General features: G+C 49.8%; 2 protein-coding genes across 36 annotated transcripts in view; one reads left to right on the top strand and one right to left on the bottom strand.

Moving 5' to 3' along the window:
• The window catches only part of LOC122895788 (aquaporin-8), a 182,923-nt gene that overhangs the window by 116,151 nt on the left and 44,189 nt on the right, over nt 1-22,583 (top strand). For 7 of the 13 annotated variants that reach the window (XR_006382285.1, XR_006382283.1, XR_006382282.1 and 4 more), the window contains 2 exons: nt 119-239; nt 3,872-3,952. Coding sequence is in view for 2 of the 13 variants with exons in the window: in XM_044233496.1 (XP_044089431.1) it covers nt 232-239; nt 3,872-3,952 (89 nt within the window). In the remaining 11 variants the exon portion in view is untranslated. Of the gene's footprint in view, nt 1-118; nt 240-3,870; nt 3,953-22,583 lie in introns of those variants that run through there. The other 6 variants (XR_006382288.1, XR_006382290.1, XR_006382289.1 and 3 more) reach the window with 3 other exon arrangements.
• Nucleotides 9,063-22,583, bottom strand: part of LOC122895785 (thyroid receptor-interacting protein 11-like) — a 294,071-nt gene continuing 280,550 nt past the window's right edge. For 14 of the 23 annotated variants that reach the window (XM_044233482.1, XM_044233486.1, XM_044233487.1 and 11 more), the window contains 5 exons: nt 17,445-22,164; nt 16,566-16,682; nt 15,490-15,646; nt 13,912-14,248; nt 13,195-13,376 (listed from right to left, as the gene is read on the bottom strand). In XM_044233482.1, the coding sequence (XP_044089417.1) occupies nt 17,928-22,164 (4,237 nt within the window). In that variant the 3' untranslated portion in view covers nt 13,195-13,376; nt 13,912-14,248; nt 15,490-15,646; nt 16,566-16,682; nt 17,445-17,927. Of the gene's footprint in view, nt 10,164-11,403; nt 11,558-11,690; nt 11,889-12,108; nt 12,246-13,194; nt 13,377-13,558; nt 13,820-13,911; nt 14,249-14,984; nt 15,119-15,489; nt 15,647-16,565; nt 16,683-17,444; nt 22,165-22,583 lie in introns of those variants that run through there. The other 9 variants (XM_044233471.1, XM_044233473.1, XM_044233479.1 and 6 more) reach the window with 9 other exon arrangements.

The raw sequence follows: 22,583 nt of genomic DNA, 5'->3' as shown, positions 1-22,583 counted from the left end.
TCTCACTACCCCGAGATCATGACCTGAGCCGGGTGCTTACCCAACAGAGCCACCCAGTCATCCCTAGAGAGTCCGTTTGATGAATACATGTGGATGATGCCTTTTTTCTTCTCGTAAGATTGCCAACACTCCTGATGGCCCAATGTGTGCTGGTTTATGTGACTCCGGAGCAGGCGGCCAACCTTCTCAAGTGGGCAGCCAGCAGTTTTGACGCCGCCACGTTCATAAACTATGAACAGGTAAGTGGGAGCGTGAGACATTTGCTTTCTGCCTCTGTTTCCGTGGTGGCTCAACACTCTCTGAGCAACGTCAGTATGTTTTCCCGCTTACTCTTTTCCTTCTGCCTCTGCCCACTCACATACCTCCTTTTTCATTGATTCTGGCAGTCCCCAGCATCGCGGATTTCTTGATTTCCAGCGAACTTACGGCCAGAGTCTTTGAAACTTCTGTCTTGGCCTTAATAGAAGTTTTTTGAGTTCTTCTTTTATCATTGTATTTACTGTAGAGTCAGACCTTGGTGAAGGGAATTTTGGCTGTCCTATGGGTGGAGGGGTAGCCGACTCCGATTCCTTCAGAGGCAGGAGTGATGCACATGGATCAAGTTGGCCAGTGTAAGGCAGGCAGGAGTGGTGAGGACTACGGTGAACCCGAGTGTCCATGTCCCATCTGATGGGACGGTCCCCCGCTCAGTGCCAGTTGCTTGTTACTGTGTGGGTGTATGAGTTCGAGTTGAGTTGAGAACTCTTTTTCAGGACCTTGGTCCGAAACCAGTCTTGGTTTGATTTGAGAATAAAATTTCCTGATTTCTGAGATCACCGAGTTTGCACCACTGGCTGCCTGTTTTTCTCTTCTGCCCTAGTGGAAAGGGTTACGCTTTCGAGGTTTAAAATGACTCCGCTTGGGTCTGAATCCTGGCTCTCGCTCTTTATGCCTGGCTCAGTGACCTTCAGCAGGATTGCATGGTGGTTGGGAGTCCATGCTCTGGAGGTAGACTGCTTAGCTGTGTGACCTGGACAAGTTTAATAATCTCTCTGTGCCTGTCTCCTTATCTGAAAAATGGGAATAATAACAGTCCTGACTTCATAGGGTTGTAGTGAGGAGTGAGTGAGTTAATTTGTACAGGAGCGTTTCTGGCACTGTCGGGCTGTCAGGCAGGCCTGAGCTGTTTTGGATCTCTTGGAGCCTCAGGTCCTTGTTGTTGTTGTTGTTGTTGTTTTAAAGATTTTATTTATCTATTTACTTATTTGTCAGAGAGAGAGAGAGAGATCGAGAGCACAAGCAGGCATTGTGGCAGGCAGAGGCAGAGAGAGAAACAGGCTCCCCGTTGAGCAAGGAGCCCGATGTGAGACTTGATCCCAGGACCCTGGGATCATGACCTGAGCTGAAGGCAGCAGCTTAACCGACTTGGTCACCCAGGCATCCCCCAGGTCCATGTTTTTAAAGGGATAACTTCTCTGGATTATTAAGAGAACTCATGAGATGATGAGTAGCAGTGGGCATATGAGAAGCGCTGAAGACCCGGTAGCTTTTTTTTTTTTTTTTTTCCTTTAAGACTTTATTTATTTATTTGACAGACAGATCCCAAGTAGGCACAGAGGCAGGCAGAGAGAGAGAAGAGGAAGCATGCTGCCTGCTCAGCAGAGAGCCCGATGCGGGGCTCGATCCCAGGACCCTGAGATCATGACCTGAGCCGAAGGCAGTGGCTTTAACCCACTGAACCACCCAGGCGCCCCCACGCATGGTAGCTACTTTTATTGCTTTTATTTTGCTTTTTCTGATTTTACTTTTTTTTTTTTTCTTTCTTAGTCTCATTTTCTTTTTAAATTTTATTCCAGACAAGAGCAGTCAAGGCCTTGCCCGCTACAACATACCTACGGACAGATCTAAGGCTAGACACGGTTGACTTTTTGGCCACCCTGTGCCATGTTCTTATATAGGCCGGGTTCTTACAGAGGTGTTTCTTGGTTGAGTTTTCTTCCTTCCCTCGGCTCATGACCTGAGCCAAAGGCAGAGGCTTTAACCCACTGAGCCACCCAGGCGCTCCTGGGAACATGCTTTTCACAGGGAAGAAAGTGCTCTGGAGGATGAACAGTTTTTATAGGATTATTTACTTTTTACATTTTGTAAAAGCTCAAAAGATTTGTAAATTAGCATACAGGCAGGAATCCCAAGCTTTCTTGTAAAGGAACTTGATCATTACTTGAAGGACAACGTGATTTTCCTGTAGGCATCTCGTTCACAAAACAGATGTGTAGGGTGTATGTGTGGGTCTCGGGCCAGAAATCAGGCTTTTGGTTTGAGCAGAGTTCATTATATATGGTCATGTTGATTTAGAAATCTAAAATGGTTCTCCCGTATCTCAGGCTTTGAGAGGGTTTTTCTCTCTTAAATGATGGTTTTCTTTTTCTTTTTCCTCTTTGAAGATTTATTTATTTGTTTGTTTGATAGGTAGAGATCACAAGTAGGCAGAGAGGCAGGCAGAGAGAGAGAGAGGAGGAAGCAGGCTCCCTACCAAGCAGAGAGCCCTGATACCGGGCTTGAGCCCAAGACCCTGGGATCATGACCTGAGCCGAAGGCAGAGGCTTAACCCACTGAGCCACCCAGGCCCCCCATAAGTAATGGTTTAAAAAAAAAAAAAAAAAAAATTTTTTTTTTTTTTAAAGCAGAGGAACCTTTTTCATCCCATACAGTTTCCCAGCTGCAATGCTAAACCAAAAGCGTTCGCTTATAAAGAAATTTTTTAATGTTTACTTGACACTGAATGCCTTGGAATTTTCTCTGTAGAACCTTCTTGAGTTCCCCGGAGCATTGTTTGAAAATCTTAAATTAGTCCTTTATTAAATTTAGCTGCCGCTTTTTAAATTCCCTCTATGTTTCCTCTTTCCTCGCTCATGCTGCTCTTTTCTTCACGCTACTCTTTACCTCTGAATGTCAAGGATGCTTTTGGGTGGCTGCAGTTCAGTTCTGATCAGTGATGTCATTTCATGGAAATTCCTACTTTAACATTTGGCCAGAAATTGGAGGTATGAATAGGATAGTCTCAAAATGGTCATTAAACTTCAAATCATTAAAGAGCATTTCTTCTTACGCTTTCTATGGGCTAGGCCAGTGGTTCTCCAACTTTGACATGCCTAAGAATCCCCTGGAATTGTTTTTGAAATGCGGCTTTCCGGATTGCATCTATGGGGATCTGATGGAGTAAATCTGTTACAGGAACTTGAAAGTCTGTACTTTTAAAAACAGCCTAGGTGATCTTTGTGTAAAGCGCCCATATAAACACTGGGAGACACGACACTGAGCATTCGTGTTCACCTTAGGGAGCGTAACACTCTGCTCAGACTGCAGACAGCAATACCCAGTCCTGAGGCTGAACTTGCGGCTCCCTTGGATATCTGGTAACGTCTGCTGAGCATTTTCCCCCAGCCCTTTGACTTTTGTCTGTCGGAGAAGTGTGAGTGAATTGGCAAAAAGAGGGGTCCTCGGCACTAGCAGGGGGAACACAGCGGGCTTGTCTGATACTGAAGCCCACAGTGTGTACCACTCAGCCCTCCTGCCGCTGTGATAATACTGTTCGTAAATAAATGTTTACGTTAACCTTGAATCATCAAAGAACGTTAGAAAATACCAGCAGAAAAGTAAAGCGAGCAGTCTGGTTTAGAAAGATTTAAGTGAAAAATGTTAAAACCATTATGGTTTTGAAAGAAGTAACCCGCATCCAAAACACTGCGGCCCTTGCCAGAACTGGTTACGTGAAATCGTAATTCATCTCTTTGGCTTGTACCGGGAAGGTCCCAGGCTTTTGTCTGTTTGGGAAATTGGGCCCTGTTTTCCCTGGTCAAATGACAGACAGTAAAATTTCGTTGTATTTCAGGTTTCCGCTTTTAACGCCGGTTACTCAGATTCTGGACCCTTGGCGATTTACACCGTCTCGCAGGCTGCCGCAGCTGGAGATGTAAGTTGCAAACTCACCAACTCTCCCAAGTGTTTTTCCTCCATTAACATGTTCTTAGTTAAAAAAAAAGAGAGAGAGAGTGTTTGAAAGCCATGTCTGATCAGAGCTCTGTATAAGTGTAATGTCATTCCCATGTGTCTGCCTAGAACCAACTTAAAAATGTTTATTTTCAACATTGTGGGTTAAGGCCTCTGCCTTCAGCTCGGGTCATGGTCCCAGGGTCCTTTGATCAAGCCCCGCCTCAGGCTCCCCACTCAGCACAGAGTCTGTTGGAGATTCTCTCTTCCTCTCCTGTTCACGCACACGTGCGTTCTCTCTCTCTCTCTCTCTCAGATCCTTGGGGAAAAAAGTATAGTTTATGTATATGAGTGCCAAATTCTTTAATCCTTCAAAAGTATTATATAGGTCTAGACGTTTTAAATGATCACTGGTGGCTGGAAGTTGGTTGGGGAAGAGATGGCGGACAATGAGATTAGGTCAGAAACTTCCTGGTACAGTGGGCTTTCCCGTCTAGATCCTTATTTTGACTAATATTTATTGTTTCACAGTTGAAAAGGACGTCAGGACATCTGTTGTTGGTTTCATAGGCTCAGTTTAAGCGGTTTTCCCAGCTCACTCAAGTTTTTTCTTTTTTAAAGTTATCTACATTTTTAGTGTTTGTCTGTAGCAATTTATTTATGAGAAACGGAAGAGGGAACTAATTATTCAAGGCACCTTTTTCGTTTTGTTTGTTTTTTATTTTTCCTTGAAGTTTTACTGAATTAGAATTGACATCCCATAAAGTGTACATATTTACAGTGTATAATTTATTAAGTCCTGACATAAGTGTAGACCTATAAAACATCAGTCACCCCAATCAAGGTACTTTTTGAAAAATGAGTGTCCTCTTTGAAATTGAAGTATAATTAACATATAACATAATATTAGTTTCAGATATGTATGTCATGATTTGATATTTGTCAATATTGTGAAATGATCACCATAGTAAGTCTAGTTAACATCATCTTTTTTTTTTTTTTCTTCTTTAATAAGAACCTTTAAAAATGACTCTCAACTTTCAGGTATGCAATATTATAGTATTAACTATAGTCATATAGGGAGCTGTATATTACATCCCCAGACCTTAATTATTTGATAACGGGAAGTTTGTTCCTTTTGATTGCCTTACCTGTTTTACCCACCCCTACACCCTGCCTCTGGCAACCACCAATCCGCTCTCTGTATTTGTGAGTTCATAGTATTTTTCAGGGTGGTTTGTTTTTGTTTCTGCTTTTGTTTTTGTTTTGAAGATTCCATGTTTAAGTGAGATCATACAGTATGTATCTTTTTCTGTCTCACTTCCCTTAGTGTAATGCCCTCAGGGTCCATCTGTGTTGTTAGAGGTGGCAAAACTTCATTCTTTTCTATGCCTGAACAATTGTGTGTGAGTGCATGTGCATGCACACATATGTGCACGTGTCTCTGATTTTTGTAAAAATCCCTTCACCTGTCGATGGAGATATGTCAGTTATCGTCAGCAGTGCTGCAGTGAACATGGAAATGCCGATATCTCTGGGAGATCGTGTTTGTTCCCTTTAGATAAATAACCAGAAGTTGAATTGCTTGATCCTATGGTAGTTCTACTTTCAGCTTTTTGAGGATACTGTTTTCCATAGTGGTTACATCATATACTTGCTACCAGCAGTGCACAAGGGTTCCCTTTTCTTCCCCTCCTTGCCAGCAGTTGTTACTGCTAGTCTTCTAGTCTGCTCTTCTAGTCTTTTTGATGGTAGCCATTCTAACGGGTGTGAGGTGATAGAACTCATTATGGTTTTGATTGGCATTTCCCTGATGACTTGTGATGGTGAGCATTTTTTTTTTTAATGTGTCTGTTGGCCATCTGTATGTCTCCTTTGGAAAAATGCCTCCTCAGATCCTCTGGGCATTTTTAAATCATATATTTAAAATCCTATATTTTGCTGTCGAGTTGTATAAGATATAGATAGATGTATGTCTTACATCGATACGGTATCTGTTGTATAGCTATTGGACGTTAATCTCTGAGCAGATACACGATATATAAATACTCTCCCCTATTCACCAGGTTGCCTTCTCATTTTGTTTTTTTCTTTGCTGTGCAGAAGTTTTTTAATTTGATTTAGTCTGAGTTGTTTACTTTTGCTTTTGTTGCCAGATCAAACAATTGTCAGCAAGACCTCAGTCAAGTAGCTTACTTGTCGATGTTTTCTTCTAGGAGTTTTATGGTTTCTGGTCTTACATTCAAGTCTTTAATCCATTTTTAGTTAATTTTTGTTTGTGGTGTAAGGTAGTGGTCCACTTTCATTCTTTTGCATGTGGCTGTCCTGTTTTCCCAGCACTATTTATGGAGGTTACTCTTTTTTTTCCTTATTGCATATTCTTGGCTTTTTTGTTATATGTGGTTAATATATATATATATATGTTTATTTCTGAACTCTTCTCTGTTTCATTGATCTGTGTATTTGTTTTGATGGCCAATGCCGTTTTGTTTGATTTCTGTATCTTCGCGATAACAGTTTAAAATTGGGAAAGGTGGTGCCTCCTGGTTTTTTTGTTTTTTGTTTTTTGTTTTATTTTTTGCTATTTGGGGTGTTTTGCGGTTTAATACAAATTTTAAGATTGTTCTTTTTCTGTGAACAATGCTGTTGGAATTTTGATAGGGATAGCGTTGAAGCCGTAGGATGATTTGGATAGTATGGACATTTTAATAATACTCATTCGTACATGAACACGGGATATCCTTGCATTAATTGCATCTGCTCAGTTTCATTTATCAGTGTCCTGTAGTTCTCAGCGTGCAGGTCTTTCACTTTCTTGGTTAAATTTGTTCCTAGGTATTTTACTCCTTCTAACGTAGTTCTGAGCGGGATTCTTCTCTTGATACTTCTTACAGTCAGTTTTATTAGGGAAATAGGGTACAGTGTGTGTATTTTAAGTGTATGGCTTTTTGTTTGTATTTTTTAGTATATTTGATGTGCAGTGTTACATTAGTTTCAGGTGTACATGCATAATTTTAGTTTGGACAACCGTATGCATTTTTAGAACCACGACCAGCATGGTCCGATGAAAACATTTCCAGTACTCCAGAAAGTTTCCTCATGCTCCTTCCCACTCCTTTACCCCACCATTACCCTTCTCTTTGCCAACCACAGGCTGCTTTCTCTCACTATATATATAGGACAGAATTTCTAAATAGAATTTCATTGAGATAGGATCATAGTGTGTGTACTGTTTTAGCTGCTTTTGGTGAGACGGTGCGTTTAAGTCATGCGTGTTTGTTGCATTTATCCGTAGTTCATTCTTTCTTTACTGGTGTATAGCATTGGCCTTGTTTGGATATACTCAGTCTGTTTCTTCATTCACATGTTGTTGGACATTTACGTTGTTACCAATTTTAGGCCCGTGTTGAATAAATCTCTTCTTTTTTTTTTTTTTCTTAATTAAAGATTTTATTTATTTATTTGACAGATCACAAGTAGGCAGAGAGGCAGGCAGAGAGGGAAGGGGGGGAAGCAGGCTCCGTGCTGAGCAGAGAGCCCAGTGCAGGGCTCAATCCCAGGACCCTGGAATCATGATCTGAGCCGAAGGCAGCGGCTCAACCCACTGAGCCACCCAAGCGCCCCTTGAAGCAAATATCTTCATCCTGTCATTTGACCCACAGCTACTTGAACATGTGTCTCCAGAACGGGGTTTCCCAATCTTGGCGCTCCCCACATCTTGGGCCCCATCGTTCTTTGCCGAGGGCCCTGTGCTGAGCTTCCTAGGATGCTTAGCAGCACCCATGGTCTCCACACACCAGAGGCGGGAGAGTGTCTTCCTCACTCCTGCTTCTGACCACCGAATATGTCCGAGATGTTGCCAAACATCTCCCAGGGAACAAAACTGCCCTTGTGCGACACACACATAGGTAGACTCATCACTCTTTAAACATTTCAAAATAGAGGTAGACTCATCACTCTTGAAACATTTCAAAATAGTTTCTCGATAGCATGACGTGTCAAGTCACAGTTCAGATTGATCTGATTATCTCACAATTATTTCGACTCTCTGTATCTGTTAAATCCTGAGTGAGAAGAAGACCCCTACCTTGCCGTTGGTTAACAGGTCTCACAAGCCTCTTCTAATGACAGTCCTCACTTTCTCCCTGCTCTTTCTTTAGCCTTGCCATTTATTTTCCTAAGACAGCGGGTCCTGTAAGGGTGCCTGGGTGGCTCAGTTTGGCTCAGAGTCCGACTCTTGGTATCAGCTCAGGTCCTGATCTCAGGGTCCTGGGATCCAGCCTCTTGTTGGGCTCCCTGCTCAGCGGGGAGCCTGCTTCTCCCTCTCCCCCCTGCTGTCCCCCCTGCTTATGCTGTCTAGCTCGTTCTCTGTTAAATACATAAAATTTATATACAAAACCAAGCAAAAGAAAAAACAGTCCATAAGTCTTTAAAAATTTTAAAATTTATTTTATTTTTTAAAGGTTTAAGATATTTATTTCCCAGAGAGAGAGATCACAAGGAGGCAGAGAGACAGGCAGAGAGAGGAGGAAGCAGGCTTCCTGCTGAGCAGAGAGCCCGATGCGGGCCTCCATCCCAGGACCCTGGGATCATGACCTGCGCCGAAGGCAGAGGCTTTCACCTACTGAGCCACCCAGGCGCCCCGATCCATCCCTTTCTGACAAGACCTAAGGGTGTGTAACACGTTACACCAAACATGTAGCTCGCGATATCCCAGACCCTGAAGGGCAGAGCCCTGCTAAATGTTACATCGAACGTTAGTTTATTGGGTTCTCCCAATCTCGCTGAATGTTTTTTCAGATAATGGAAAGCCCAGTGCCAAAAAAGCTGTCGTGAAATGCATCTAGATGGTAAACATGCTTGGTCCTTGTACCCTGTGGCCTATCCCAGAGGGCTCTGACTCCCTGAGTCTAGAGTTGGACAGAAGCATCTGTCTTTTCTTTAAAAAGTGGCCACAGGCGGCGCCTCGGTGGCTGAGTGGGTTAAGGCCTCTGCTTTCGGCTCAGGTCACTATCTCAGGGTCCTGGCATCCAGCTCTGCATCGGACTCTCTGCTCAGCAAGGAGCCTGCTTCCCCCTCTCTCTGCCTGCCTCTCTGCCTACTTGTGATCTCTCACTGTCCAGTGAACAAAATCTTTAAAAAAAAAAAAAAAAGACAAAAAATCCCCAAAGTCCTTCATGCTTTGCTGGTTTGCACTGGGTTGGGTACAGCTATTTAGCCTGCCATTCCAAACCCAAACTTCCCCTACAACGTTTGGGCTGCAGACGCAGGAAGGCGTTGGAAACTGAGACCGAGGAGAGCAGAGAACGGAGAAAAACTATTCCCAGAGAAAACCGGCTGCAGCTCGAGGCCGGCTCCCAGGGTGGGCGGCGGCGGCAAAGGCCCGGCAAAGGCCAGCGAGGCTGGGGCCCCGCCTGAGGCCCAGGCAGGGAAGGTGCGGCCACAGAGGGGGCGGCAGCTCGGGAAGTGCTGGCCGCGGGGCCTTGCAGGCCTCCAGCAGCTTCCTGGGCCTCCCCCGCGGGCGCCGCCAGCGACTCCGAGCCTGGCGAAGCCGGAGCTGCAGGTGGACTGCGTGGTGTGTGGGGACATGTCGAGCGGCAAGCACTACAGCGTCTTCCCCTGCCAGGGCTGCGAGAGCTGCTTCCAGCGGAGGCATCCACAGCAACCACAGCTACACCGGCCGCTCCGACCGCCGCTGCCAGATCGACCAGCACCACCTGTGCCAATACTGCCGCCTGAAAACGTGCTTCCGCGTGGGCATGAGGAGGCGGCGCAGCGTGGGTCAGCAAGGGACACGGATGCTTCGTCCTCCCGCGGAGCTGCCAAGCGGCGGACCTTGGCTTCTCTCCTCAGACTCCTGTGTTTTTAAAGACGGTGAAACGTTTGTCCCTTCTGTTTTCTTAAACGATCACGAAACCACGGAGAGTGTCGGGCTCCAGCCTTGGCCTCCCCAGAACTGCTGGCCGGAATAGAGGGCCAGGGACCAAGGGGCCCATTCCTGGGACAGCCTGGCGCTCAGCACCCCAAGCATGAACTTTCGGGGCCGGTGGGGTCGGCTTCCCTCGGGGGACGGCCTGACGTCTGGACCGGAGCGGCCAGCGGAGTAATGCGCCAGGCAGGTTGTCAGCATACGGAATCCACGTTGGACACTATGTGATGAATGAATCAAGGCCAATGATAAAGATGTTTCCTACCTGAAAACAAAAACAAAACAGAACAAAACACCTGTCCCAGAGAGAGTCCAGAAAAGCCAAGCTCTAGCCATACTACTTCTCTGTCCGTATTCTGTGTCTCAGTTACTCTAGAGTCCATTGACTTGAAGCAAGTTCCCACAAACGGTTACCCACAAATACTAAGTAACTCAATTTATCAGGACATTGTAGGCACACCTCAGTGGGACACGGTACTGAAAAGCATTTTCTTTCCCTCTCGTCATTTCAGTGGCGCTGCAGACTCTCTGGACAAATAACTGTCCATTTGAGAAAAATTTCTTTCTAATTCAACAGTGTGACACATGTGGTCAACAGCATCTGAAATCTGGAGAAGAAATGAAGTTGCGTGGAGTCCATTGATGTTCACAAACGTCACCACGGACTGCCACCACGTCTTCAACACTTAGCGCCATGTCGGACATGCAGGAGGTGTCAGTGGTGGTTAGTTCAAGAAGTGAAGAAATACACAGCTAAGTGTTTTGTTAATGTTCAATGTCACTTGCTCTTTACAGTCATCTATGAAGTGGGATTCTCGTCATCCCCATTTGTCCCATCAGGGAACGGATACGTACAATGCTTTAGCAGCACGGCTCATAAGAGGCAGAGGTAGGATCTGCTCGGGGTCTGGACCCCATGTTTGAAATCACTATGATTCATTTCCAAGACCCTACAAAAGCGACAAGTCGTCACCCCAGACGTTGGTTTTCCCCACCCCACGGTCCCCACGTGGCCCCAGCTTCAAGGACATTCTCTCAGTTCCTTCAACAGTACACATCCTTCCCGGCCCTAACTGAACACCTTCCCACATCCGCCTTGATTTCTTAGCCTCCTGGTCTCAGCTTAAACATTCCTCGGGAAATTACAAACTCTAATGCACCCTGTACTTCTCAGCACTCCATGCAGAACAGTAATGACGAATCTCACGGGTCGTTATTTCCTTCCTGTCTTTGCCAGCCAGGTGGTGAGTCCCTCACGCATCCCGTCAGTCCTGTTCATCATGTGTTCTAATCACTGATAGCCACGACCCACCCAAAAGGAAGGCCATTCCCCCTACACACACACACTCACACTGACACACACACACACACACACACACACACACACACACACACCCTGACTGGCCTGATCTCAGGTGCACAGCGGGGATCCTGACAACCCACAGTGGAACGGAAGCTACTCAAGAAGGAGAACGGAACTCCTCCCTCATCAACATTCCACTTACTGGCTTCAAGTCGGTCTCTTCTAGCAGGACTTGAGCCCCAACAAGGCTGAAACCTCATCTGCCTGGTTCGGCCGCATTTCCACTCTCGCTGTCTCCAGGCCCCCCACAGAGTTAGCAGCTCCGTCAGTGAAGCCCCGTTCTGGGCTCTTCTGAGCTGCGAAAGGAGGGGCACACAAGCTGACGGCTACCTTTTGGCAAACCGGTGTACTCTGGGACACAGGCCCGCCTCCCAGCGAGGCCCCAGCCCCCCGGAGACACGGGGCCCTGACGTCATGCCGTACAGGTACCTCCGTGCAGAGAAGCATCTTCCCAAGGGCTGCTCACTTCTTCGTCCTCCGCGCCGACCTTGAGGACGACGTTCAGGAGCTGCAAAGGGGTGTCCTCCGACCAGTGGCCATGGGTCTGGAGGTTGTGAGGTGCTGCGCCCACCGGGACAAGGCTGTGGGGTCTTGAGACGCCAGACAAGAAGCAAGCCTCACAGAAGCCTGGAAGACGGGAGGTGCTTTTGCTCAGACTCAGCTGAAGTGTCTCAGTGCCCCGCCCGTCAGCTGTCCTAACCACCTTCCCGCTCATGGGTGCTGGGCCCACACGCTGAATGGACAATTGCCCTGCTCCCTCGGCCTTGGCCTTCGGAAGGCATCGCTGGATGGGTCTTGGGGCCCCGCCCACACAACCCTGGGCACACAGTCTCTCTCCCATTCCCACCTGGTAGGACCTCGGTCACACCACCATCCTCCTCCTCCTCTGCTGCTGCTGCTGCTGCTGCTGCTGTTTTCTGAGGGTGGCCTGTCTGAGTTCATCGCAAGCTTTAGGTGGCCGTAGTCGGTACAAAACCGAGCTGTCTGGAATGGAATTGCGTTAGCACCCTTTTCAAAACTCAGGTGGGCATATTTGTGGGGACTCTTTCTGGATTCTTTGTTCTGTTCTGTTCTGTTGTGTGGGACTGTCCTTCTGCAAATACCAACACGGGCTTCCTTATTACAACTACTACTAAGTTCGGAAACTCTAAACACTTGTGTTCCCAAATTACTATTCTTTTCAAAACCGGTTTCGAAACTACTCTAATTCCTTTGTCCTTCCACATACATTTTAGAATATTTTGGTCTGTCTCTACGAAAACAAACGAAGCTGACAGGATTTTGATAGAAATGGCGTTAAATCTCTCTCTCAGTCTGGGGAGAATCGACATCGTGGCGATGCTTAGTCTTCCAGGCCCGAACATGGTGTATCTCTCCATTGATTTATATCTTGGACTTCCTTTATCAGTGCTAAAGAGCTTTCGGCGTGGGATGCCTGGACAGGCACTGTTAGATTTATCCCGAAGTAGTTTCTTTGTACGAAGTAGTTTCTTTGTGAAGGTGTGTTTGATTGTGGAGCCTCCATATTCGTTGCTGGCATAGAGGAATTCCGCGTACCTTTATGTGTTTATCCCGTATACTGTTTCTCTGTGAAGTTGCCTTATTAGTTCTAGAAGAATTTGTCGTACCCTCTTGGGGCATCAGGCCTGCAATTAAGATTCCGTGTCAAGGGCTGTCGTGTGACACCCGGAAGATCAAGGAGGGACCCGAATGGCGTCATGCACGTTCTCCTCTCCCTCTTCCCTCACGGGGGAGGTCTCTTCACCAAACACCCTTCTCCTCCTAGGGACTAGCCCTAGTGCCTATTGGGTTTTGGGGAGCAGCATTCAGTTCCCTAGAAGCCCACTGAATTCCCCAGGCCAGCCACTCACACCCTCCCGTGGGCACCAGGACTTGCCACACCCTCTGGTTTCTAGAAGCAAGTCTTGCCTTCCGAGGCCCTGCTGGTTCTCTCTGTTCTCACGCGCGATGTCTGTGCAGTCCTGCACGGTGTGTGGTATCCTCCTCCCCTGAAGCGCGAGGGTCTGTGACTAGGAAACTGTTGTCAATCACACGTGTCGGGTGTCAGGGCGTCCCACAAGTCTGGAGCAGGAGTCTCTCTCTCTCATCGGGGACCTGAGGAGATGGTGATTCAAACAGGCGGCATCACACACACGGTGTCCCTATGTTAAATGAGGACGCGGGGGTCAGCTTGACCTGCTCCTTCGCTAACTAACTGGCTTCGGAGGTGACAGGCACGATCTGGGAGGGAACTGGCCATCGCTGGCCAGCTTGCGTGTTGGCCCGTGTTCTGTTACCTCACGTGGAGGTCGCCATCCATTTCCAAACGAATGTCCCCTCCTTGCCAGCAAGGTGAGAATGGATGAGAATGGACTGTATCTGGGTCTTCCGCCATGTGACCTGCATGTGGCCTGTCTTGGTCTCCAGGGCTCCCCCCTGAGGTTGGCAACCGCAGGACATGCTGACTGGTGTGCTTCAGTTCCAGGGACTGGGGGTTGGGTCAGTGCTTGATGCTGACGTCCAGATCCTCTGGGGGAAAGCACACCCCAAGCACAGCCCTGGGGGTGACCCTCTGTGTTGTGGGTGCAAAGGAGGGAGGCCCCGACGCAGGGAAATGTGGGAATGGCACAGTGAGGGGATCAGTTCCCACCTGGACTTACGCCAGGAGACTGGAAACCATACGACCATCGCCGCGACAGAAGCCCCAGGGCTGATGATGCGGATTTGAGACTCTCTGGAAGAAAAAACCGAGAACGAGGAGCAGGGCAAAAGACACTCCCCCAGCCCACAAGTATATCCAGGAAGACACAAACCCAAGCAAAGGAGGAGTGGAGGAGAGAAAACTGAATACGGGGTGGGGGGGGGGCACGACTAATTCAACATGGGTTCAGAATTTGAGCCAGTTGTAAATCCAGCATTGACAAGGGCACCGGGGTGGCTCACGTGGTTAATCATCTGACTTCAGTTCAGGTCTTGATCCCGGGATCCTGGAATAGAGCCCCATGTCAAGCTCCCTGCTGGGCAAGGAGTCAGTCTGCTTCTCCCTCTGACTCTCCCTGCTGCTCCTCCCGCTGGGCCCTGCTCTGTCCCACTTGCTTGCTCGCTCTCTCGCTCTCTCGCCCTCTTAAATGAATCCATCAAATCTCTCACACAAAATATAAAAAGGAAATCATAAATTCACTAAAATAATTTAATTGGCAAAATTCAAAGGAGGCCGATGGCCTTCTGTGCCTCTACGACATAGGTTCTGAATGAAGTGTGATGTTGCTAAGATGCACCGGTTGGCTAACCTTCAGGGACTTCATTCACGTTCTGTTTGTAGCGAGTACAATAACCATAGATTCTACCTTCTGTATTTCCTGCTTTGACATCTCGGGCCTTGCTGACTTTGGTGGAGGGACTTTGCCTGGCAGACTTACCGAATTCCTAGAGATGGTCAGCAGCTTGCCTACAGGCAGAGCTTTCACATGTAAAGCAACCAATTTGGAGCCTTTACCCCCAGCCACCTCTTGTAAGAAACTCTTACTCTGGGCCACTCTCCCCTGCCCTGATCACCCCAGGGGCAGGGACAGACTACTCCAGACAGACACCACCGTGTCCCGGAACCCACGGACGTGACACCGACTGGGCAGTCTTAAATGGGCTGACCCGGATTCACCTGCCCCTTGCCACGGAAACCACAGTAAAGGGTCTTGCCCGTGTTGTCTGTCCCTTCAGTCCCTCTTTCTCCTGACCGCCCCTGGTGCTTCCCTGGGTGGCCCTCCATGGCTCTCGGGACCTCCTTTCTCGGGATCAGGGAGTCGATGAACGCTTTTGCGTTGTGAGAGTTCCTTGTAGATCTGCTTGTCTTCCCATACCTGATAAAATAAAGCCCTGTACCCTGAAAACACCGGAGACACCTGGGGGGCTCAGTGGGTTGAGCTTTTGGCTCAGGTCAGGATCTCAGGGTCATGGGATAGGGTCGCAGGTCGGGCTATGTGCTCAGGGTGGAGTCCGCTTGGGATTGCCTCTGCCTCTGCCTCTCTGTGCCTGCCACCACCCCGTGCCCCCGCTCCTTTGCTAGCTTTTTCTCTTGCTTTCTCTTTGGAATTAAGTCATTTAAAAAGCCATGAGGGAGCCCCACAAATTGAAAGATGGTGAATAGTTTGCTGTAATACATTTGGCCAGTATGGTCTGTTCGGTGCCTCTCAGTGGCATGTGCCTTGACCTTGAAGGAGGCAGGGTTTACCTTGTTAATGCGCGGGGCACCCAAACCGCTCTGCTCTCACAGGCAAACTTTGTGGGCAGGATCTTATCGCCTTCATCTGTCTTCAGGAATACAGATGGGACATCACATTCAGGAGATCCTACTGTGAGGATATTTGTTTGACGCGCTTGTTAAGGACCTACAAAGTGTGTCTCTGTCAGTCCAGGGTCTGCCTTGGGCCCAGATCCTGATCTCAGGGTCCTGGCAACAAGCCTTGCATCAGGCTCCCTGGTCAGCAGGAAGCCTGCTTCTCCCGCTCCCTCTGCCCCTACCAGCCCTTTGTACTCTCTCTCTGTGTCTTTCTCTCTCTCTCGTGTTCTATCAAGTCACTAAATAAAATCCTTAAGAAGAAAAAAGGACATGCAAGTCCAACATCTTTCAGTACTCTTTGGGTACTGGAGGCAACATGTACCTTGTTTATAAATTTTACAGAAACCCATTTCAGCTGTTCCTCGCTAACGAGCCCACGCTGAGGGGGGAGGGTCTCCCCTCAACAGAAGGCTCTAGGATCTGGGCCAGCAAAATTGACCTGTTGAGGGTGACTGGGTGGCTCAGTTGGTGAAGCGTCTGCCTTTGTCTCAGGTCCTGATCTCGGGATCCTGAGATGGAGCCTGGCAGGGGGGTTCCCTGCTCGGCGGGGAGCCTGCTTCTCCCTCTCCCTTTCACCCCCTTTTCCAGCCAGAGCGCTCTCTCAACTACAAAAACAAAAGCTTGAGGAAAAAACCACCTGTTCGTGCCCCGGTCAAAAGGCTGTAGCAGCCTCCTCTCCTGCTTCCCGGAGTCCCTGGACCACCCACGCTATCTGTCAGTCGTCCGTGGGCTCCCAATGCAAGAAACGGCCCTCCTCGGCCCTGGTTAGAGACCATGAGAGCAGCAGTTGCTGGCCATGCACTGGGCTCTCCTGGAAACAGAATCTCTCACAGACTCTGAGCCTTCCTCTCCAGCTGTCTGTTCTTCTCTGGGTCATGGGAAACCCCCCCCTTCCCCACCGCCACCAGCTTAATACCGTTCCCAAGGCCTTCCTGCTACAGGCTGAAGCCAAAGTCTGCATATCCTACCTGCAGGTGGAGGTGGTGGGGGCTTCTGTCCACAGTGCATTGCCAGATTCCATGGTGCTGGAGGACGTCAGCTCTTCCTTCTAGCCCTTGACCAGCCAGCGATTCCCTTGGGATCAACTGCGTGAACATCAATGGAAGTTAATTACATTTTGGATTTGATGACCCCCGTCTCCCTCCTGGTCACATGACAGCTTCACATCCTAGAGAAGCCCCTGTCGTACGCCTTAAGCGTCTCAGCAGGAAATGGATGTCCGCATATCAGAGTCCGTTCTGATGGAAAGCCTGAGATGAAGATTCCATAGGAAGTGTTGTCTTGGCATCCGGTAACTTTGGAGGGCCTCAGATGGCCTCACTCCAAGTTCCCTTCCCGCTCTGCTCCCACAGATCAGATCCCCTGGCCAACAAGCCCTCCTTAGCACAGGGACCAGGCACAGTTTCTTCCCAAGTAAACTCCGGTTCCCTGACAGCCTGTGCAATGACCCAGCCAATGAAGATTTGAAGGGGCTCCTGAAGAAATGAACAAGGGAGTTGACCATGGACATTCCAGTTAAAAACCGCTTAAAGGATGATCAAGAGGAGCTACTTCTATAGCTTAGGGTAGAACCATCAGCTGCTGGGTTTTCAATTTAAGAATAAGATGGCATTCATTCCCATTTCAAATGGTCTCCAAGGCAGAGTGATTCGGCGGGGTTGGAGGGGGGAGCAAGTCAGAGAATAAATAGCATGCTCCTAAGCAGGCCAACATACATAAGGCCCGAGAGAAATCAGGTTAGCCATAGCGTGCCTTTGCAGACAACAGAAAAGGAAATGATTTTTAAAAATTAGAAAATAAAACATAAACCAAGAGAAATGAGACTTAGCTGGGAAAAGCGAACTTACTTTTTTTTTTTTTTTTTTTTAACCATATCTTCATCGTGTACTTTTGTGCTATTCACCTCGTTTCCCATCCGAGGATTGTGCGCTCGTCTGTCTGATCCATTTGGAACACTGAAACAAGTTGATGTGTTCTCTGCATAGGGTATACATAGAGGTTTGGCCCTTGTGTACACCTTCCAGCATTACAGACCACAGCTTCCAAGGCCATCAGTGTCGACTGTCCTAGGAACGTCACCCCTGCTGTGGCATCTGGGTGGCTCAGTCTGTTAAGCGTCTGTCTTTGGCTCATGTCATGATCCCGGGGTCCTAGGATCCGGTCACAGGTCAGGATCCCCGTTTTTGTTAAGTCATAAAAGAATAGGTTTCTTAAGCTGAAAGCAAAACCGTGAACATTTGACATTTTGAAAAAGAACATTAGGAGATAAGGTAGACACACAGAGTGACTTGGGATCTTCAAAGCGCGGTGTCACTCTGGCGCACAGTCGTCTATTTCTTGGAGAGGTCTTTGGCCGCCGCCTTTCCAACCTTCTGGGCAGGCGATAGTATACGCGGCGTGTACGTGGGTAAAGCATCAGTGACAGCATTTAGAAGAAGGTGCTCCGATCCATCCATTTCCGGTCCGGGTGGGTCAATAAGAGACACAGCTGTGGTGCGGGGCTTGACCTCCTTTTTTCCGGGTGTGGATGCCAGGGGAGCGTTCAGTCGTGATGGGCCTTGTTTCTTAGGCAGTTTTCCCCTTCCTCCCGAGTCTGGGGGCTTCACGTCACGAGCAGAGGGTTTGGGCGCTGGAAAAGCCGAATGAGATTCCACTTCTAGAAACTGGACAAAAAGTTCTGAAAAGGAACGATTGGCCACAGCTCGGTGATTTGGTTTCGCGGGGGTGCTGGGGGCGCTTCTGGGTCCAGGCCCCCCAGTCACCCCGCTGGGCACACCCGCGGGCTCTCGGCTGCGCAGCTGCCGCAGCTGGTCTTCTCGGATCCCCAGCGTGCTTGCCATCAACCTCAAGGCTTCCTGCCGTTCCGCATCAGCTGCCTGGAACGATCCCACGAAGAGTCTCCTTAGGAGGGTTTTGTCCACCGTTCCTTCGGACTGACTGACAAAGGTCATCAGTTTCTTCTGTGTGTCCTCCAGCATTTCCTGCTGGACCTCATTCTGTTTCTTGAGCTCTTGGAGTTGGTCCTCCTTCACCTCCAAGTCGGCATTTGTTTGATGCAAACGTCCCCGTAAGGACTTCAGTTTTCCTTCTAGGGCGTCTGCCTCTTCCATCCGTTCGGCCAGTTCCAGCTTCAGGCTCGCTAGTGTTTGATGGCAGCGCCTTCCCTCTTCCTGGGAGGCGGCGAGCCGGAGCACAGCTTCCTCCTTCTGCTGGGTGACCACGTGCAACTGCGCCCGCAGCGACTCTGCCTGCAGACGGGCTCCGTGGCCGGCCTTTTCCATGGCAGCGGAAGACAAAGCGAGTTTTCCCTGCAAGACCGTCACTTCCTCTCTTAGCTGAGCCACTTGGTCCTCGGAGGCCAAAGCTTGCCGGCGACGAGAATCTTGGGCTTCTGCAGCGAGGTGCCGCCCTCTCTCCAGCTCCTGGGTGAGGCGCCGTTCTCTCTCTCGTAACCGGTGAACCTCCTTCTGGAGGGCGCAGGTTTCCGTTTCTTTCTGTGTCAGTGCCGACACGGCGTCCTCTCTCTCCCGTTGACACACAGCTGCCTTGTCCTGCATTGACCGAACGGCGTCGACGAGCCGGTTCAATTCCCCGGTCTCGCCCTCTTCTCTCTCTTGCAACAGTTGCTCCAGGGCCAGTGCCTTCTCTCTCATCGCAGCATGCTGGGATGCCGCCTCTCTCTGCGTCACTGAAAGCAGCCGATTTGTCTCTTGCAACGCCTGGTTTTCCATGTCCTTTTCTCTAGATCGTTCCACGATCTTTGCGTTTTCCTCTTTCAGCCGACACACGTCCACTTCGAGATCTGCTATCCTCTCCTTCAGATTGGTGACTGCCTGCCTCAGCAGCTCGTTCTCACTCAGCTGGCCACTGAGCTGCTCCTGTGAAGAAAGCAGCTCCTCACTTTCCGCTTGGATTCGGAGCTCCTGAGCCCGAAGGGAGTTTTGTAGAACGGCCGGTTTCTCCTGCAGCTGTTCCGTGTGGGAATCGGAATCGCCGTGTTCCCGTGGTTTGCCTTCTCCTTCCCCCGTGGCAGCCCCTGAAGCAATCCATCTCTGCTGATCTTCCCGGAGGGTTCGAATCATGGTCTCTTTTCCTTGCCCTGATTTTCTGAGCTCTTCGACCTCCTCTCTGATCACCTGAGAGGACTCCCTCACTGGGTCAGATTTCCCGGCCTTCAGGGAGTCGCTGGAGGTCTGGAGGAAAATCACATCGAGGTTCCCTAAAAGGAGGTCCTCGGCATTGCAGAGCTCCCCGATGCGGAGCTGAAGTTGGGCCAGTTCCTTCTCTAGCTCTTGTAAGTTTACGTCCCGTCCTTGGGAAGTTTGGATCTGGTCAAGAGAGGCTGTCTGCAGTTTCAGAACGTTCTCGCTGTTGGTGCGAGCCCACGCCTGCAGTTGTCGCAGATCTCTCTGAAGCTGGGGTGACTCGCGCTTCAGAGTTTGGACCGTGGTCCGCACCTGCTCTTTCCACTCCTCCATGACCTTCACTCGCTGTGATAACGTGTCCCGTTCCTGGAGAAGCTGCTGGAACTGATCGATTCGACCTCCTCGAACCTCATGACCAGGGCTGGGTGTTTGCAGGATCCTCCATAAAGTCTGGCATATCTGACTTAACGCCTCCACTTCCAGGTCTTTTTCTCGAACCGCGTGGGCCAGATCCCGAATCCTTTCGCTACACCCCTCCTGGCCGCTGCTTTCCACTCTCGTGGACAGTTTTTGATTTTCCTCTTGCACCCTCTGGAGGTCTGCTTCCTTGGCAGCAAGTCGATCGGTCATTTCGTGATAGTCCCTTTCCAGATTGCTCTTCTCCCTCATCTTCTCGTTCAGGATGGCCAAGATCTGTTCGCTTTTCAAAGCACACTCTTGCAACTGCTGCTGAAGTTGTTGCACGTGCCTGTTCTGGCTGTGAGAAGCCTCAGAGATTCTGCTGGAGAGACCCTGAATCTCCACATCCTTTTGCTGGATGATCCGAGTGAGTTTCCCGATCTCCTCTTTGGAGAGCCGATCCACTTGCGCGGTCAGTCGGATGTTCTCTTCAGTGAGAAGCTGCCTCGCCAGTTCCTGTTCTTTGATTCCTTGGACTAGCCTTTGAATTTCAGCTTGAGATGGATCACGCTCGTCCCCTCCGTTCTCTCTGGGGAGAGGCTGGCTTGCTCGCACTTCCTCATCCTCCCAGGGTTGCCTCGGAATGTGCGGGCTTTCGTCGGGCAACTGGGCTTTCAGCTCTTCTAGCGTGACTTGCAGATTCCGAATCAGCTCGTCTTTGGCCGCGAGGAGCTGAGCGCGTTCAGCGTTCGTCGCCTCCTGCCGGTGTTGAAGGCGGCCCACCTTCTCCTTCTGCTCCTGTAAGGCCTGAAGCAGTGCTCTCTTCCCCTGCTGCTGGTTGTGAATGATCTTCTGTTGTTCTTGGATTTCCTCCTCGAGATCATCTTTTAACCTGCTGAGCTGAAGGACCTCACACTCGAGTTCTTCAATCTCCTCGAGGATTTTCGGGTCAACCAGAGGGACAGCGCGACTCTGTCGGGTGAGGCGCTCCAGGTCTTCGTCCACACGAGGGTGTTGGTCTGTCGTGGATGGGAGACGCGTGTCTTTGTCCTCCCCGGATGGGGGTAGGATGTCACGGCTTCTGAAGGTTTCGGTCGACTGGCCGAGTTCCTCCTGAAGCTCTGGCCTTTCTCGGAGTTCTTTGATGTACTCCTCTTGCTCCCTAAGGCACTCTGCCAATTGCTTGTGCTCCTCCAAAGCAAAGGACAGCAGTTCCTTCGTTTCCTGATGCTCTGCGTCCATCTGCTCGATCCTCTCCCGGAGGTGGAGTATCTCCAGGTCTTTCTCCTGACCGAGCTTAGTGAAATGGCCATTATCTGCCGGTGCCCGTTCTCTGAGGCTTTGTTCGGTCTTCTGTTGGCAAAGCTTCTTTTCGGCCCGACACAGTTTTGCCACTAACCGTCCTTTCTCTACCTTTAAAGCCCTCACGGCAACGTTGTTCTTTAGGGAATCCTCGTTGTTGCGCAGAACGGATTCCTCCAGCTGATGTGTTGCCTGTCGGAGCTCACGAACCAACTTCTCCTTTTCTGCTCGGAGATCCGAAGCAAGGTTGTTCAGACTGTCGTTCAGCCGCTGCATTTGTGTAAGTTGCTGCTTCAGCCTTCTGAGATCCCTTTCCCTCTCCTCAAGAAGGTCACGGTTCACGTTCCCGGCAGCACCTTGGTTTTGCAGGTCTTCCACCTGTCGTCGATAGTCCATTAGTTGTTTGCGGTGCCGGTCAGTGAGGTCTGCTAGCTTCTGCCGGTGGGTGTTTTGCAACACGGCCACTTCCAGCTGATGTTTGTCCATGTCCCGTATCTGCTTCTGCTGTAGGTCCCTGATGTGGCTCTTCAGTGTCCACACTGTTTCTGGGTCGACGGTATTTGGTCCCTGGGTGGAACACGGGCACAACATCTTCCAGTGAGTCACTTCAGCCTCCAGTGTGTCTGTCTCAGGGAGGCGTCTGTTGATCTGAGTCTGGGATGAGATGACATCAGCCAGATCCATGGTGTCCCCAGGGAAAGTCCCTTTCCCCAGCACATGTCTGTGAATATCAGAGATGTCCCTGGTCAAAGAGGTGTGGCTGCTGTCCACGGCCCCTAGGGTATGGCCTAGGCCACAGCCCAGACCACCAGCCCAGGAGAACATCTGGCGGTCATACAACTGCCCTGGTCCGCGGTGAGAAAGCGTCCAGTCCAGCCGGACTACCCCGCCAAGTGTCACAGAACCCCTGCCTGCGCGAGGCTAAGAATCAAAAGCCAACCGCCCCCGTTTCTAAGCAGCACCTTGCGCGCGCTCCCGCGTCCCCACCTCGCGCGCGCTCCCGCGTCCCCACCTCGCGCGCGCTCCCGCGCTGCCCCCCACCTCGCTCGCACTCCCGCGCTCCCCACCTCGTGCGCGCTCCCGCGCTCCCGCGCGCGCGCGCGCGCGCCACCGCCACTCAGGTAGTTCCAAGCAGCCAAG

The sequence above is a fragment of the Neovison vison genome, chromosome 14 (genome assembly GCF_020171115.1).
Source record: "Neovison vison isolate M4711 chromosome 14, ASM_NN_V1, whole genome shotgun sequence".
In the NCBI taxonomy this organism is placed as follows: Eukaryota; Metazoa; Chordata; class Mammalia; order Carnivora; family Mustelidae; genus Neogale; species Neogale vison.
This window is presented reverse-complemented; position numbering and strand designations above follow the sequence as displayed.